Raw genomic sequence first — 18,767 nt, 5'->3', positions numbered from 1 at the left:
TTTACCCCTGGTATTGCTGTGTTACTGTTGACATCTTCTTGTTAAATATAGACCGTAACATGCAATAGTAGTTTTTCCCCTATACCCCTTGATTATTGACTCTTTGTATAAGATTCATACCTTTGGAGTAATTCATGTAAGAACTTATTTATATTTGTGGTATTAATCAGTGGGTTACATGGCTCTATACAATCCCTTTCAATCATGTTCACCTTCGATATGGCAATATTACTTATAAATCCACTAAAGCACTGCCTTCACTTCTATCCATTCCCTTACATTTAAGTTCAAACTTATTAACTAACCATTCACCCATCTCTAGCCCCTTTGTATATCACTAGGTCCCCCATTATTATTTATTATAAGGCTCTGAGTTTACCTTTAAGGCCATATTAGCAAAATCATACAATAACTATGCTTTTGTGTCTGGCTTATCTCACTTAGCATTATGTACTCAAGGTTCACCCATGTTGTCATATGCTTCAGGATGTAATTTTGTCTTACTGCTGCATAATATTCTATCATATGTATATACTACATTTTGTGTATCCACTCATCTGTTGATGGGCACTTGGATTGTTTCCATCTTTTGACAATTGTGAATAATGCTGTTATGAACACCGGTGTGCAAATGCCTTCAGCTCTTCTGGGTATACAGCAAGTAGTGGTATTGCTGGGTTATAGGGCAACTCGATATTTAGTTTTCTAAGGGGCCGCCAAACTGTTTTCCATAGTGGCTATACCATTATACATTTCCAAGAGCAATGCATAAGTGTTCCAATTTCTTCACATCCTCTCCAACATTCATACTTTCTTGTTTGTTTAACAGCAGCCATTCTTATAGGTGTGAGGTGATACTTCCTTGTAGTCTTGATCTACATTTCCCTTACAGCTAACGAAAATGAACATCTCTTCATGTGCTTTTTAACCATCTGTGTTTGCTCTCTGGAAAAATGCCTATTTATCTTTAGCCCATTCTATATTTGGGTTGTTCTTCTTTAGTTATTGCATTATATGATTTCTTTATGTATACAGGATATTAAATCTTTATCCATACATGATTTCCAAATATTTTCTCCCATTGGGTTGACTACCCCTTCACCTCTTGACAGTCTTTTGAGGCACAAAAGCATCTGATTTTGAGGAGTTCCCATTTATTTTTTTTTTACTTTCACTGCTTGTGTTTTGCGTATAAAGTTTAGGACACTACCTCCTATTACTAAATCTTGAAGATGTTTCCCTATATTTTCTTCTAGGAGTTTTATGGTACTGGCTCTTATATTTAGATCTCTGATCTACTTTGAGTTAATTTTTGTATAGGGCATCACCAGTTTTCAATAGTGCATTCCAAATTAAAGTTCTGAAATTAGACTAATTTTTATTTGTAACAACCCTGACTTAAGAATTTGGGATGTGTGTTTTCTTGCTTTTAAAGATATTTTTTAAGAATGCCCTTTTAAACATTTTAATTATGAATGCCCAAAATATTGTTTGTCAGCATACCTGAGTTCACATGGCACACAGTACGGTTTTAACATGTATTTAATTAAGTAGAAATTAAAGACAAAATGCTTACAGGAAGAAAACAGTCAAAACTGAATATGAGAGGGAAAAAAGAAAGTGAAAGAGAATAAATGAAAGCAAAAGGCAAAGGCGGGGGCAGAGGGAAGTGGAAATAAATGACTTAAGAAGTGGAAGACAACCAAGAAGGAGGGAAGAAGGCATTAGGAAGAGGGAACTTCCTAATTAGGGATGAGTTTCCTTCCACAGACAGCTCTTCCAAAAAACACACTTACTTGGGTACTCTAACCTTCACCCTTTCCTCCTGCAACTCAGTGACAACCAAGTCTCCTCCTCCAATCCCCCACCTCAATTCTTCCCCTATCACCAAGGGTATCCAGGCTTCCCTTTCTTTTTTTCCTTTAAACTTTTTTTCCAGAAGCAAAGAATGAGAGCACTGATGGCATTTTGACTGATACCTGGATTTCCTAATCCCATAACCACAGAGCCCAATGAGTAGGAGCCCGGGCTTTGAACCATAAGGATCTGAGCTGTAATTCTAGATTTCCTCTTCTTAGTTGAGGAACTTGAGGGAAGTTTTAAATTTTAAATCATCTAAATCTGTTTTCCTATAACTGGAGCTAACACTGCACAGGGGTGTCTGATGGATGAAATAAGATGATGCACAATGTTCTACACATAAAAGTGCTGTAGCTTAGTTTCCTTTAATACCATCATTTGCCTGTAATAGGCTTTTATAGGTTATCTGTAAAAAGCCTCTCTTTGAACGTTTTAGGGCAAGCTTTCTACTCCAAATCTCTCTCTACCCTTTAGAAAAATACCCAAGATCACTATCCTATTGGATTGGCCTCCTTTTTTTTTTCTTTAAACTTTTTTTCCAGAAGCAAAGAACGAGAGCATTGATGGCGTTTTGAGTGATACCTGGAGGACTGAACACACAACACACACTTCTCTGCCCCCTCCCAGAGATCCCACTAAACTGACTAACTCAGCAGAGGGAAAGGCCTAAATCCACGCAAAGAGAACAAGCAGAGAGACAACAGCTGAGGGTCACATCAAGAACATTCTGGAAGCTGGAAAGCAGACTAGCATGCAGTAACCAACTTAGCAGAAGAAGAAGCTAAGCCTAGGGCCTAGGAGTGGGGCAGTGGAAGCCAACAAAGAGCAGGTCGATCTAAGCTGCAGAATCAGAAAGGATTCAGCTAGGAATCGGGTGGGGCTGAAAACAGATGGATCGTTCATAAAGCACAGTGAGACACCCCTCCCCTCATACCGCCCCACTCCAGCTTCCCATCTCACGAAACCAGGCAAGTACAGCTCCCAGACCCCAGCACGAGACTGGAAAGTGTATCCTCTAACGATGTTGAACCAGGAGTGGGCAGGGGAGGATGAGTCACCGTGCCAAAAGCAGAGGGAACTGAAGGAAACCCTACATTCTGCCTCCCAGAGGACTGGTGGTTGCATGAAAACCTCCCAGGAAGGAGATTAAAAAATTCCTCTGAGAAAAACAGAAACAATCTGCAGGTACCCCGATGAAAAAGCAAGTCTCCACCCAATTACCCTGCGTGAAACCTGCTGGTTGATGAGCGCTGCCCAATGGGGACCCTGAGCTTTCAAACAGTCTCTTTAGTGTCTCTCAAATACAAATGGGCAGCAAAGAAGAAAGAAATCAAAACAGACAAACAGAAAATCAAAAATTCTTAAGCTATTGGGTCAATGCAGGTGAAAAGCTTCTTAAAAACTATTATTAAGACCTAAGAAAAGAGGGAATACTGAAACAAGAGCAGGATGCTCAGAAAGAACTTTTGGCAATAGAAAACGTGATCACACACACACACACACAAAACACATTCAATAGAAGGGCAAGAAAATGAAGATCAGAAAATTTCCTAAGAGTAGAACAAAAAGACAAAGAGATGGGAAATAAAAGAAAAATTGTAAGAACAATAAAGGATCCATCCAAGAGGTCTAAAATACAAACTGGAGTGGCAAAAAGAGAAAGCAGAGGAAAGAAAACCATCAAAGATATTACAGCCAAAAGTCCCTGAATTGAAGGGAGTAAGTTTCTAGATTGAAAGGTTCCAAAGGATAGCCAGGATGCCAAAAAGAACCACACCTAGAAAAAGGACTTAACCCCACTCACAGAAAAATGTACTGCATCTGCAGTGTTTTACTTAGCAACATGGGGAAATTAAAAGAGTGATAACATGTGCACTGGCAACATGTTAGGAAGCATACTTTCCTATATATCACAGATAAAGTGCTCACTGGTACAGCTTCTATAGAAGAAAATTTGGAAATAAATTTTGAAATTAAAAATGTACATACCCTTAGATCCAGCAATTCCACTTCTAGATTGGAAACAACTTAAATGCCCCCTCGATAGTAAATTGGTTACCTAAATTATAGTGTAACCAATCAAGGGGATACTCTACAACTTTACAAAGGAATGAGAAAATCCCTTCTGTGTTGATACAAATCATCTCAAAGATCTACTCTTCAGTGAATAAAGCAAGATACAGAAGACTGCAGAAAAAGAAAATAAAATGAAAAAAGAAAGGACCCATGCTGAGCCACGGTATCATAATTTCAGAACACTGAGGATGAGAAAAAAATCCACAAAAATTTCTGGAGAGAGAAAGAAGAAAAAAATGAGGACTCAGAAGGCATCAGACCCCTTAAAGCAATTCTGGAAACTAGACAATGGAAACAATGCCTTCAAAATTCTGAGGGACAATGATTCCCAAACCAGAACCGTAAACTCAGCCAAAATGCCAACTAAGTGTACAGACGGAATCAAGACATCTTCAGATAAATCAGTTCTCAAATAATTTGCCTCCTATCGCTCTTTCTCAGGAAATTACGGGAAGATGTGTCACAACAAAATAAGGGCGTTAAACCCACCCGGAGCAAGTGTGGGATCCAGAATTCAGCCTAGAAGAGAGGTTGATGAGTTTCCAGGATGTGTGTCAGGAGAGACTCCAAGATGGCAGCTGGGGAGACGCTTAAAGAGCAGCCTGTTCAGATTAGAGTATGAAGACACAAGGCTGCAGGAAGAACTGCCCCCCAAAATAAGTAGGACATGAAAAAAAACCAAAACTGCCAGTACACCTGAGGTTCCAGAGCTACTGAGTGGATTGTTAGAACTCTGGTAGAGTATTTGGGCATGAATTAGTGATTGTGTACATAGAAAATTAAACAAGCAAAAAAAAGAATAGCTGTTACCTCCTGCTGGGAAAAAAGAAAAGCAAAAAGATATGTGGGAAGGAAATGTAATCCTAGTACAGCAAATGGTTCAGCTAAAAATAATATTCACATAGTCATAATAATGTAAATGCTGAATATTGACAAATGAAAAATTGAAATATAATTATACTGGAAGATTCTGGAAGGAAATATATGTGGGAGTAGGGGTACATCAAGTGACTACAGCTTCATCTCTCACAGTAGGATGTCTATAGAAAATGTCAACTTTAAAAGTCAAGAAATTGTACTAACAGCACATTATTTAGCTAGGCAGAGGTGAACCGGATGAATAGCTAAAAGAGTTGAAAGTACTTGCTTCTGGGTCATGGCAATCAGAGCAGGGTGAATAGGGGTTGGAAGATGATAGAAATTTTTTATGTCATGTGGTTCTATTAGATTTTTTTAAACTAAATACAGTATTAAATCCACACAAATATTATGTTTTAAAAACTAACAAGAAATCCTGTATAATCTCTCATTTAACCCATTTTAGAAAACTGAAATACAGAAAAAGACTTGCTTACAATCACATAGCCTAGGAATCCTGATTCACAAACCAGTCCTCTCTCCAGGCTCTCCTGCATACATGTGGTTGGGAGTAGGGAAATTTCCTTATTTAGGAACTGGCACACCTGGAAATGGGACTGATTTCTTGTTCCAGTGCAAACCAAAAACCATTTAAAGCCATTCAACATCTCTGGGATTCTTGGCTCTGGTTCCTACTAAACATGTTGAGCATACTCTGGCCCAAAAGGAGCTAATTATTTCTGGTTTTGCCTTTCCAACTCATCCAAGTCAATTCCCAAAGCTTGACAACACACACATATCCTCCAGTGGATTTCACTGTTTGATTTTTAAGGTACATACAAGAAGCACAGGTGACTCCAGGTTTGCATCCCTAAAGGATTTCTTCCTGTTCTCTTTCCCTGTGGATTCTGAGTGATCCCAGTATTTATCACTCCACATGTGGATGGAGTTCACCCCCACCCCACACCTCAGGAAGACCATGGTTGCTGGAAATGCACAGGTTTTTGCAAATGGAGTGTAATGCAAGCATGAGAGCCTCCCTGCGGTTTCTGTCCTCTGAAACTGTGCAATGAAATCCACCTCACAAAGTGAAATGCCTAATAAAAAGGCCCTTTTGGTATCTGATTCACATTAACTAGGAATGAGGCCCAAAAGGAACTCACCCATGCAGAATTCCATGTTATCTTGTAGCAGTGAGCATGTGGTTGTGCATGTGCTTAAAAATACACAGTTTCAGGCGGGCCACGGTGGCTCAGCAGGCAGAGTTCTGGCCTGCCACAGCCGAGACTCACGTTCCATTCCCATGCAAAAAAAAAAAATGCACAGCTTCAACCTACACCAGGGATGGAAGGGGTGAATGACTCTATCCTACCTTTTGAAAATCTGTTAGATTCAGCTTTAGTAAAATGTTGGAGCAAATGGGCAGATCTTAGAGCGCAGACTTAAGTGTTTTCTCAGCTTGGGTCTATTAATAACCCAACTTGTATCTGGACCTAGATTGTCCAGGGAAAGGAGAGCCAGAGAATTTACATTCTCTTATCACTTTGACAAATTCTGTGATTTAAAATAGCTATGGGTGACTGGTGCATCTCAAGAAGACTTCCTTTTTGATCTGGTCTTAATAATTAATTTGTTCTAACAGACTTCTTCAGACTGCATTTTGGTGATATTTAAATCTTTGGGGAAGTAGAAAGAGGGGATGGAAAACATTTTCTCCCCTCTTTTCCATCTGATTCTAATTACATTAAATCAAACTCTATGCTGGAGACCTGGGTTCGATTCCTAATGCCTACCCATGAAAAAAAAAAAGAATTATTAAATTAAACTGTAATTAAATTCTTGGTTGACATTAGCACCTATGTCTGCTCCTACTTCACTGATACAGGTTAGAAAGTAATTTTTTTTTTTTAACATGGGCACCAGGAATTAAACCTGGGTTTCTGGCATGGCAGGCAAGAATTCTGACACTGAGCCACTGTTGCACCACCCAAAATCTTTTAAAACCAAAATACAACCAAGTTCACAAAGAACTTCAAGTTTTCCAGAGTTGTGACTTTATTGAACATACAAGTTACATAAAGGAAAAAACATAAATTCTATTTACCTTGTCTGTTAATTTAGGCTGATACCACCCTTTTATACTCAAATCCATCTCTTTGTCTTTTTGTGCCCCAAATCGTTTTTAAAAATTAGCACAGAGGGGGCTCCAGGAGAGTCCTCTTCTAGCACTTGGAAGAAGATTCCCCTCTGAAATAAAGGCTTATAAGGAGAATGGGAATAAGCCACTTGTAGAGGCAATCCACCCTGAGAAATGGACCAAAAACACTTGGATAAAAAGATTTAAGGAGAAAAACCAAGAAAAATTAAGGTGACTGGGGTATCTCCTCCTGTAGCTGTTCCATGGCAAGCTCCTACAGAGCAGAGAACTATAGGACAGACCCTTTATCTAAGTCCCCAGCACAGAGAGTTTCTCAGTAGACATGGCAGTGAGAAGCTTGGGCTCTCACGATGCTGTAACAGTCAGTCCAATAAGGTGCCTAAGTGCTTGGGTTTGCTCCATCTCCACCCTATCCTTCCCCCTACATCCACAGACTTGTTCCAGCTATGTTCACATTTTTTACAAGACACCATAGTTCAGTGATTCTCAACTTTGGCTGTATGTTAGAATCACCTGAGGAGCTTTGAAAAATGCATGATGTACAGTCTCTACCCCAGAACAACTAAATCAAAATCTCTGAGGAAAGAGCCCCAGCATCAGTACTTTCTAAAGGTCCTCAATGCAGGGTCAAAGTTTGCAAATCAGTGTTCAATTGTTTGTCCATCATCAAAGGGCACTGCCCTCTACATTTACTCCTAAACTGTCCTGGAATCAGTTTCCCAGGGCAGCTCCCCCTTTCTCTTTCCTCCTTAAGAATCTTTCTTTCCTCCCCAAGACACTTTGCTCTTATCCACTGTTCCTCAACCCACAAAGGAATCAACTCCCAAACTCTCCACATTCTCCAAGTCAGCAAAGTTATGACCAAAAAAAAAAGTAAAGCTCATTTTTACTGCAACAGATGACAACTCCTACTGGCAGTTAAAGCCATCTTAAATAGATCTGCTTTTTATTTCCTTCAGACATTTTTTTAGCAGTATAACACCATGCTCAGAGGTTTCTCTAGAGAGTTCTAGAATGCAGCATTCTCTGAGGCAAACACAGAAACACAATGTGAGAAGCTTTTAATGGAGCTTACCTCCTAGCAACGGCACTGATTATCTAACAAGACCTTCAATAAAATTGTATTTTTTAAAATTAAATTCCACTAACTAAACAGAAGAATGAACTGGTATATATGTTCCTGCGACTGCAAATCACAGCGCAGGGATCCCAACCAAACTCTGATCCTGATTATGGACCCGAGGTTAATACGACCTGAGGTAAAATGTGGATTTGGCAAACATGTGATCCAAGTGCTACCACTTTTCCTCAGAACCCCCCAGCAGTCATAGCTTCATCATTCCAGCTTTCCACCTACTCCTACAAATTGAGTGGAAATGAAACTGCTCAATGCAGCCCTGTAGTATAAAACAAGCAATAACCAACCAACCAAACAAAAACCATAGGTAAGCCTTGCCTTGCCACTTACTAGCTGTGTGTCTTGGTTTCACCTTGTAATTATCGATTGTGATGTCCATCGTGAATCTGTTACAGGACTTGTGGCTACTGCCCAGCACAGAAGCTGGGAGCTCAGCAGCTCTAAGCAGTTCCAAGAGCTGCCTCTCCTTTTTCTCTCTCCACCCTGCCTTCTGAGCAGACCAGAGAACAACGAAGAAGAACTCTTGACTAAGGATAACAGAAGAACATCAGCAGTTCTCCTTCTTAAAGCTCAAATTCCCTAAATCATCCTTTCCATCTTCTGCCAGCCCTTTATTTCCCAGTCAAAAGTTCCTGAGTATAGATCTTGAGTATGGGAACTACCTTTTCTATTTTGCAAACTGACACCTACCTTGCATCAGTAATTATTTGTACTACATTTGTTAACTTATGTACACTGGATTCATTTTACAGTGGGACTTTCTCTAAATTCTTTGTACTTATTCATTAGGCCATATTAAGTCTCTGTTATCTTTATCTTTTTTTCAACATATTGTGTTGAAAAAAAAAATGGAAAACCTGTATGTTTTGGTTGGAGTACAGCACACAACATAGAGAATTTGAGGTCAGAATATTAAAATGAGTTAAAGTGAGTTAAGCTCCTGTAACTGGCCTCAGTTTCTTCTGAGAAAGAATATTGTTTTGGCTGCAACACATTCAACTTATTCATCAGAGTCAGGATTAAAAATGGCAGCAGAATATGTTTTGGAGAAATACCTTAAATAAGACAAAGACAAAAATACCCTCTAATCCCAGAAGTTGTACATCCATTAGTTTAGGATGTGCTGTTCTACTAAAGAGACAGTCCTTTAAAAACTCTACAAAACACATGATTAGAAGTTATGTTCTTTCATGAACAAAATATTAAAATAAGTTTTTATTTAGGCTTTCATGGTTAGCTATTCACTGCTTACTCAAATGAGCCAATCAAATACAGATTACACAGGCAGGATCAAAGTCTTCTGCTTGCCTGGGTGGAATATCAAGTAAAATCAGATGCCATTAAATGCCTTTGATCATGTCGAAGATGCTTGTTTGCAAAATCAAAGTATCCTTACCTTGCCATGACTGCACTTTCCTCTTTTTAAAGCTAAATTTATCCATGAGACTTTTAATTTTTATTTACACTACTGTTTCTACCGGTGCAAAAATAGTTAAGATTTTATTTTTCTTTCCAAGGTTTTCAAAGTTCATTTCATTTGCCATATTACTTCATAAGCAGGAAAATGTGTGTTTCCCACAAACGTCCCTTCGCCTTCAAATCCATTTTTATTCTTGGGTTGCCCAACTGCTAATGACGATTCAGTGAAGAATTGAGACCACATATTTCACAGATTCTGGAATGGATTCTGGATGGATTCCTTTCTTTACTCTGGGTGAACGTGCAGGCTGCAAACGACACCAAACTACGACCTTCTCATGAGGTGCGGAGAAGACGTTTCAGCTTCCACAGTGGGCTCACGCCGGGACGGCTCTGTGAATGGTACCCCAGAGGCATTCTCTAGGTCATCACCCCACCCCAAACTTGGCACACATTCTTGAACAAACTATGCAGAAAACGTGACCATAGTGGTGGTGTGCCATTGAACCCTCTACATTAACAAAACATTAAAACAAGGTATCTGTTTAGGCTTCGGGAGCTAGCTGTCTACTGCTTATTCACTCGAACCAATCAAACACAAGATTACACTGGCAGAATCAAAGTCCCGCATCGTCCCCTAAGTGCGCGGCACTGTGTGGGCTTTGCAGTTCTGAAATCCCACGATCCGGCTTCACACGGCTCACCAGCCCTACAGTGAGCTGACCTGGACGAGGTACCCGGCTCAAGAACCTCCTCGGAGATACGCGTTATCTCCGCGACCCTCCGCCTTTACCCACATGCCCCTCCGACGTGTGCCCACCAAACGCGCCGGACGCCACACTCGCAGCAGGATGCGTCACCGGACTCCAGGACGAATGTCATCAGATGCACCGATTCCTTTCCCAAGAGTTGCAACTCGCAACTACCTTAACCGCCACGGCCGCCAACGAGCACCACCACCCCAATTCCGATTCTCCGAGCCCTCACCCTCCGCTGAGCTACTATCAACCTACCCACATCGCCCAGGAAGTAGCCTTCCGCGGCCCGCGACTCCATGGTCTTGCTCGCCGGGCGTCCCCACCTCGGGTCCTGGCAACTCCGGGCGGGGCGGGGCTGCCTCCGGCGGCCAATGGGCGCTCGGGCCGGGCGTGAGACTGGCGGGGCCCGCGCGTCCTGGGAGATGTAGTTCCCGTGGCTTGGTTTGGCGTCGCGTTACTGTCACCCGCGGCGCACTTCTTTGTGGCAACCCGCAGCCCTTGGAGGGGCACACACGTTGAGGCAGTCGGTATGTGAGCATGTCCACAACTGTGTCCAGTGCTAAAGGTCGTCTTGTCTGCATTTATCCAATTCTGGGAAAATTCCGAGTGCCTTCAGGCTTTAAACTTTCAAGACGCACCTCTTACCCGAGTTGGTGTTAACCAATCCCCTTTCCTTGCGAGCATCGTGCATCCCAAATACTTTAAATCTGTATAACAACTCATTTCCAAGAAGTGACTTGGGGCGGTTTTTAAAATCCAATGCTCCCAAGCCCTGTACAGGGATTAGGGAGAGAGAAGAAAATATTAAACTTTCTCGCCTAGGAAATTCCTGATATTCTCACAAGCACGGAGGACAACCAATGCAATAGGCCCAGCTGGACTGGACCTTTGATCTTGGGGCTTATCCTATAAAACTTACTCCTGCAAAGGAGAAGCTAAGCCTACTTATAATTATGCCTAAGTCACCCCCAGAGAACCTCTTTTCTTGGTCAGATGTAGCCTCTCTCAGCCAAATTGGCAGGTGAACTCACTACCCTCCCCCCTCCCTTAGTGGGACATGACTCCCAGGGTGTAAATCTCCCTGGCAACATGGAACAGGACACCTGGGATAAGCCAGACCTGGCATCATGGGAATAAGAAAGCCTTCTTGACCAAAAGGGGGGCGGGGAGGGTGAGAAAAATGAGACAAAATAAAGTTTCAGTGGCTGAGAGATTTCAAACAGAGTTGAAAGGTTATCCCGGAGGTTATTCTTATGCAGCATATAGATATCCCTTTTCAGTTTATGGTATATTGGAGTGGCTAGTGAGAATTACCTGAAACTGTTGTACTGTGTTCCAATAGCCTTGATTCTTGAAGACAACTGTATAAAGATATAACATTTAAAATGTGACTGTGTGATTGTGAAAACCTTGTGTCTGGTGCACCTTTTACTCAGGCTATGAACAGATGAGTTTTAAAAAATAAGGACAAAAAAGTAAATAAATAATGGAGGAGGGTAACGGGTGAAAAAAATTGGGTAAATTGCAATACTAGTGGTCAATGAAAAGGAGGGGTAAGGGGTATGGGATGTATGGGTTTCTTCTTTTTTCTTTTTATTTCTTCTTCTGGGTGAGGCAAATTTTCTAAAAATGATCATGGTGATGAATGCACAACTATGTGATGATAAAAAAGAAATCCAATGCTCCCTACCCATCAAGAGTCTCAGCAGATTAAAGCTAGGGCACAGTGTGGCCAAAATGGAAACCCTCTACTCAAAAGGTACCAGGGAAACAACTGAAAGAGCAAATTTTTGCGAAGTGGCTGACAAAATTCAGCCAAAGTTCATGCAGCCTCATCATGGGAATTCTCTGTCACTCTTACCTGTGCCTTAGCTTAAAGTTAGTTTGGGCTTGAAATTAAAGATATCAGGAGCATTCCAGTCTGGTAATAAGGACTAAGCAGAGAGCAGACACCTTGTGTGTGGCTTCTCAAATGGTTGGAATCTTTGTCTCCAGACCAGATGACAGGTGCTGTATTTAGGAGGTATTTGGACCATATCTGTTTGAAATACAAAGCTCCTGTGAATTCAGAACCCCACGCCTGGGAATGGAATTGCATGCATATTAGCAATGTGTGTTTGTGCCTCTTTTTCTGACATTTTTCTACCGACATTAAGATCTTACATATTTCTTGCACATTCTCTTGCATTTTTTACTAAATGCGATAGATTTTTGTATTGACATATTTGCTGTGCTTGTATTTTCTTCAGTGTTTCTTCAGTGATAAGAATTGTTTCTTTTGTCCTTTTATATTTTTGTATATTCAGAAATAAATTCTGTGAAAGTATTTTCTCTTTCTTCAGTTTTCAAAATGTTACTTTCTTACCAAGAGCCAGAATTTATTTCCTATTCTGTTCTGTTATTAAGTCTTTCACCATCTGGAATTTCTTGCAACATATCAGATGAAATTCAGATGTAAATAAATTCTTCTCTAAATGGAAATTATTCCCCCAAATACTAATTAAATAATAATCCATATATCTGTCTTTGTGTTAATATCCTTTGATTGTATATAAAGTTCCAATTATATATTCACTGTGTTGTAAGAATCTCTAAGTTATTGATAAAAGTTCTTTTATTAATTTAGCAAATGTTTATTGATTAACCATCTAAAGGAGGTAATATTTAAACTAATCACATGTGACTTTTTAAAAACTGTCATTTTATAAGAGCATAACTTTTTTGTTGGGGTTTTAAAATGATAAGACAGCAGTTTGGAAAAGGGTATATTTAGGGACATGCCATGTCATGAACTGAGGTGTCTTATAGAGTTAGATATATCAGAAGGATGGATTGTCTACAAAATAACAGGACTTCCTATGAAGCTACAGTAATCAAGACAGTGTCATAATATGGACTTTGAGAACCCCCCAGAAAGAGATTCACATCCATGAGGGGGCCTGGTGTTCAATAGAAAGGAAATAAAAATTGAAGGGGGAAGGAGAATCATTCTATAATAGTACTGAGTCAACACCTATATAAAGGCTAAATGTGCTTCCTACCTCACATCACACTTAAAAATTCCAGATGGATGAAAGAGGTAAGTGTGGAAGGAAAAAGTACAGCGAGAGGAAAGGATTTCTTAAACAAGACACACAAAAAAACCACAAACCATTAAAGGAAGAGATTGATTAGTATGCCTGTTTGAAACTAGTATGTACCCCGAGAACAGCCATGTTTTAATCCTGATCCAATCTTGTGGGGACAGCCATTTATTTTAATCCTGATTCAACATTGTAGGGTGGAAACTTTGATTAGATTATATCCACGGAGATGTGGCATGCCCAATTGTGACTCCACGCATTCAAGTTGGGGCTTGACTAGTTTACTAGAGTCCTTTAAAAGGGAAAACATTTTGGAGAAACTTCAGAACAGATGCAGATGTTTAGAGAACAGTTACTTCAGAGCTGACAGGGACACGGAAGTTTGGAGATGCTTAGAGTGCTAATAGAGAGAACAGATGCCTAGACATGGTCAGAGGCCAGCAGATGTTGCCATCTGCCTTCCCACAAGATATTAAACAAACCAGAACCTAAAGTTTGTGTCACGAAGGAGCTAAGTGAAGGCCCACAGGTGCTTAGAGAGGAAGCAATTGGCATCATAAGCTGGAAGCAATGGAACTAGGAACAAATGCCTTCCCAGATTGTCCTTCCTTGAGCCAAGTATCTTTCTCTGGATATCTTAGTTAGGACACATTTATGGCCTTAGAACTGTAAACTTATAACTTATTAAATTCCCTTTTTAAAAGCCTTTTGATTTCTGGTATATTGCATTCCAGCAGTTAGGCAAACTAATGAAATCAACTTGATTACTTTAAAGTAAAAAGCTTTTGTAGGATGAAAGATCTCATAAACCAAGTGAGAATTAAGCCACAGACAGGGGAAAGATAGTTGCAACTCATGCCACCAACAAAAGGTTCATCTCCTGGATAAGTTTACCTGGGAGAATCCTGATTTAAGCCTCTCATTCCACATAATTATTAGCAATGCCTCCTTTTATCTCAAAAGACAGTAAATCATATAGTCACTGTTTTAGTTTCTTTGGGCCACAAATTGGGTCACTCATCACAACGGAAATCTATTGTCTCAGTTCTGGGAGGCTAGAAGTCTGAAATCAAGGTGATGACAGGGCCCTGCTCCCTCTGAATCCTCTAGCAAAGGATCCTTCCTTGTCTTTCCTAACTTCTGGTGACTTGCTGGAAATCCTTGGTGCTCCATGGCTTATACCTGCAGCACTTCATTTGCTGCCACCATGGTCATATGACCATCTTTCTTCATGTCTCTGTATCTCTTCTTTTCTTATAAGGATACCACTCATATTAGATTAAGGGCCCACACCACTCCATTTTGACCTCATCTTAACCAATTCCACTGCAATGACCTGCTTTCCAAACAAGGTCACATTCTAAGGTACAGGGGTTAGGACTTTAACATATTTTTTGGGGGGACACAATTCATTCCACAATAGAGGGAATATAAATTGTGCTGTATAAAAATAAAAAGATTAAAAAATTCCTTACAAAAAAAAGACTTGAAAATGTACAGGTTTAAGTTAAAAATCAGGAGTCAAAAATGTAAAGGTAATATGATTATACCAATATTTGAAAATAAGACCTAATCAAATGTGATGGTTTGGAGCTGAGCATATGCCAGAAAAATATCTAATTCATCCCTATGTGTCTGAACCCACTGGAAGTAGGACCTTTTGATGAGGTTACCTCAGTCAAGGTGTGTCCCATCTTATCCAGGATGGGTCTTAATTCTATTACTGACATCCTTTACAGGGACTGAAATTTAGACAAAGAAAGAAAAAAGCCAGTAAGTAAGAAGCTGAAATCAATAAAACCCAGGCGAGAAGGGAGAGACTAGCAGATGCCGCCATGGGCCTTGTCATGTGGAAGAAGAGCCAAAGATCGCTGGCAGCCAGTCTTCGGGAAGAAAGCATCACCCTCATGATGCCTTGATTTGGACATTTGCCAAGACTTAAAACTGTACATGAATAAATTCCCATTGTTTTATTCATGGCATTTGCTTTAAGCATCTTAGGAAACTAAAATATCAAAGAAAAAACTCAAAGTAAACTAGCCTGCTAACAGTAATTTGGGTGGGATTATTTCTTGAAAGATGATTTAAGTATTCCTTCTACTTTTCTCTGCTTTCATGCTAACTATAAAAGCATTATTTTTTAAAACATTATAACAAAATTTTAAATTGTATAAGTAGTATATCTATCTTTTCTTTTAAAAATGGTTAGTCCTCTTATTCACTTATCCTTCCAATTGGGTTCAGAGTTAGGGTTGGGATTAAGATTAGGATTGGGGTGCCATCTCACAGTGGAATACCCAAATGAGCAAAGTTGATACCTAATTGTTCTAGTTTGCTAGCTGCTGGAATGCAACACACCAGAGATGGACTGGCTTTCAATAAAAGGGGATTTATTTAGTTAATGTATAGTTCTCCAGAGGAAAGGCAGCTAACTTTCAACTGAGGATTTTTCTTACGTGGGAAGGCACAGGGCGATCTCTGCTGGCCTTCTCTCCAAGCCTCTGGGTTCCAACAACTTTCCATGGGTGATTCCTTTCTGCATCTCCAAAGGTCTGGGCTGAGCTAAGAGGGCCAAGATGAGGTATGCTGAGCTGCTTTGGCTGTGCTACGTTAAGCTCTCTCATTTAAGCACCAGCCAATTAAATCAAACATCATTCATTGCAGCAGGCCCGCCTCCTAGCTGACTGCAGATGTATCAACAACAGATGAGGTTCACATGCCATTGGCTCATGTCCACAGCAATAGAACTAGGCACTGTCACCTGACCAAGTTAACACCTGAATCTGACTACCACACTAATCATCTTGAGACAGCAGAGCTCCCAGCTGATTCCTGATCCCATTCCCTATGACAAAGATCTAAGAAGTGATTTATACCTCCCTTTTTGTGGCAATAGCAACAACAGTAGAATAAAATGCTGAGGACAGTTTATACTGAGGAATGGATGTCTATATGGCAGCTGTGTAATATGTAAAAGACTCTTCTTTCAGGCTGCCCAGTACAGGAATGATGCCATCCTTCTAAATTTAACCTGATAATCAAGAATGCAGTGTATCTGTTCACTTATTCATGTCTTCTTTTATTTCTCCCAGTATAATTCTATCATTTTATTTGAATAAATCTCATCTGAACCACGGTTATATTCATAACAATGAATTACATTTCCCTTTCCTCTTCATCTACTTATTTCTACAAATACTTTTTGAGTCCCTACTCTGTGCCAGGGTGTCTGGATAACTACTGAAGTACATAATAGTCAGCAACAAACTTCTGGGGTTGAAGTCAATTACCAAATACATTAGGAAGCCCCCAACACGGTTGCTCCAACAAGACAGAGTTTATTTCTTCTTCACCCAGGGAAACAGACAGAAACGGGCAGTCCAGGATGTTGCGAGTCCTGCTGTAGGAGAGCTTCCAGGACTAGGCTCTTCTCTCCTCCACCACTTTGCTTGAAGTGTTGTCTCATGTGCTTGAAGTGTTGTCTTACCTTTTAAGTGGCAAACCAGCATCACAATTGCCTTCCTGCCCTCAGAAAGGGATAAAATGCTCATGAAAGTCACCATCTACTTACTCATTTCTTCAGCAAGTTCTTTTGGAGGGCTAACTCTAAGCCAGACACCATTCTCAAGGCTAAGGTAACATGGGGGTGAAAAAAAACAAACATGTCCCTGGTCATAGAAGACAAAGGACAAATATATCCCAAAGGCAAAGCCGAGAAACAAGATAAAGCATTGGATTTCTTTCTAAGTACAATGAAAGGACATTAGACAGTTTTAAGCAAAAGTGTCTAATTTGTATTTTTAAAAGAACAGAAATAATTATCTTTTGATTGGGTTTTCCCTTTGTCAAAAGGAAATAACTTAAATCAAAACCACAATGAGATATTATCTCACACCCACCAGAATGGCCATTATCAACAAAACAAAAAATGACAAGTGCTGGAGAGGATGCAGAGAAAGAGGCACACTTATCCACTGTTGGTGGGAATGTCAAATGGTGCAACCACTGTGGAAGGCAGTTTGGCGGTTCCTCAAAAAGCTGAATATAGAATTGCCATACGACCCAGCAATACCATTGCTAGGTATCTACTCAAAGGACTTAAGGGCAAAGACACAAATGGACATTTGCACACCAATGTTTATAGCAGCTTTATTTACAATTGCAAAGAGATGGAAACAGCCAAAATGTCCATCAACAGAAGAATGACTAAACAAACTGTGGTATATACATACGATGGAATATTATGCAGCTTTAAGACAAGATAAACTTATGAAGCATGTAATAACATGGATGGACCTAGAGAATATTATGCTGAGTGAGTCCAGCCAAAAACTAAAGGACAAATACTGTATGGTCCCACTGATGTGAACGGACATTCGAGAATAAACTTGAAATATGTCATTGGTAACAGAGTCCAGCAGGAGTTAGAAACAGGGTAAGATAATGGGTAATTGAAGCTGAAGGGATACAGACTGTGCAATAGGACTATATACAAAAACTCAAAAATGGACAGCACAATAATACCTAATTGTAAAGCAATCATGTTAAAACACTGAATGAAGCTGCATCTGAGCTAGAGGGTTTTTTTTTTCTATTATTACTACTTTTATTTCTTTTCTCTATATTAACATTCTATATCATTTTCTGTTGTGTTGCTAGTTCCTCTAAACCGATGCAAATGTACTAAGAAACGATGATCATGCATCTATGTGATGATGTTAAGAATTACTGATTGCATATGTAGAATGGTATGATTTCTAAATGTTGTGTTAATTTCTTTTTTTTTTTTCCGTTAATAAAAAAAAAAAAAAAGATGAGGGTCATGATGACTCCTACCTCATAGGGTTATTTGAGTGTTAAATGAGCAAATGCATGTAAAGTGCTTAGGACAGCCTGGCATGTAGTAAATGCTACATACAGGATTGGAAAAAAAAAAAAAAAAGGAAATAACTTACATTTTCTACCCCACAGGTATCAAACACAAGACTGTAAATCTTTGCAATTTATAGAATGTTCAAATCGCTTTTCTTAGTCCAGGTGTTCTTTTTACACATGAGAAAATCAAGGCTAAGAGAAGTTTTGTAACACTGAAACCTCTATTTGGACTAATGTGGAATCGTCTACCTTTTTTTAAATTATTATTTCCATTGTGGTAATACTTATACAATTATAAAATCTTCCATTTTAACTGCTTCAAAGTATACAATTCAGCAAAGTAAATTATATTCACAAGGTTGTGCTTCCATCACCACCATCCATTACCAAATCTCATTCATCAGCTCTTGGAGGTGGGGGTGTGTAGAGGAGAGCCCTTGACTGCATCTTTCTTCTGGGAATTGTTTTACACCCTGATGTCTCAGGTCACACTTTCACTTGCCATGGGACCTCAGTATTCAAATTAAACGAACTGAAGAAAA

At 39.8% G+C, this 18,767-nt stretch overlaps 1 protein-coding gene across 1 annotated transcript in view; it reads right to left on the bottom strand.

Annotated features, from left to right (window-relative positions):
* The window catches only part of ASB13 (ankyrin repeat and SOCS box containing 13), a 36,838-nt gene extending 26,230 nt beyond the window's left edge, over positions 1-10,608 (bottom strand). Inside the window, exon 1 of the mRNA XM_077169521.1 lies at positions 10,523-10,608. Within this exon, the coding sequence (XP_077025636.1) occupies positions 10,523-10,565 (43 nt within the window). The 5' untranslated portion in view covers positions 10,566-10,608. The remainder of the gene's footprint in view (positions 1-10,522) is intronic.
* Between the last annotated feature and the right edge of the window lie 8,159 nt (positions 10,609-18,767).

This window comes from Tamandua tetradactyla, chromosome 7 (assembly GCF_023851605.1).
Source record: "Tamandua tetradactyla isolate mTamTet1 chromosome 7, mTamTet1.pri, whole genome shotgun sequence".
Taxonomy (NCBI): domain Eukaryota; kingdom Metazoa; phylum Chordata; class Mammalia; order Pilosa; family Myrmecophagidae; genus Tamandua; species Tamandua tetradactyla.
The sequence above is the reverse complement of the archived record's forward strand: the minus strand, read 5'-3'. Positions and strand labels throughout refer to the sequence as shown.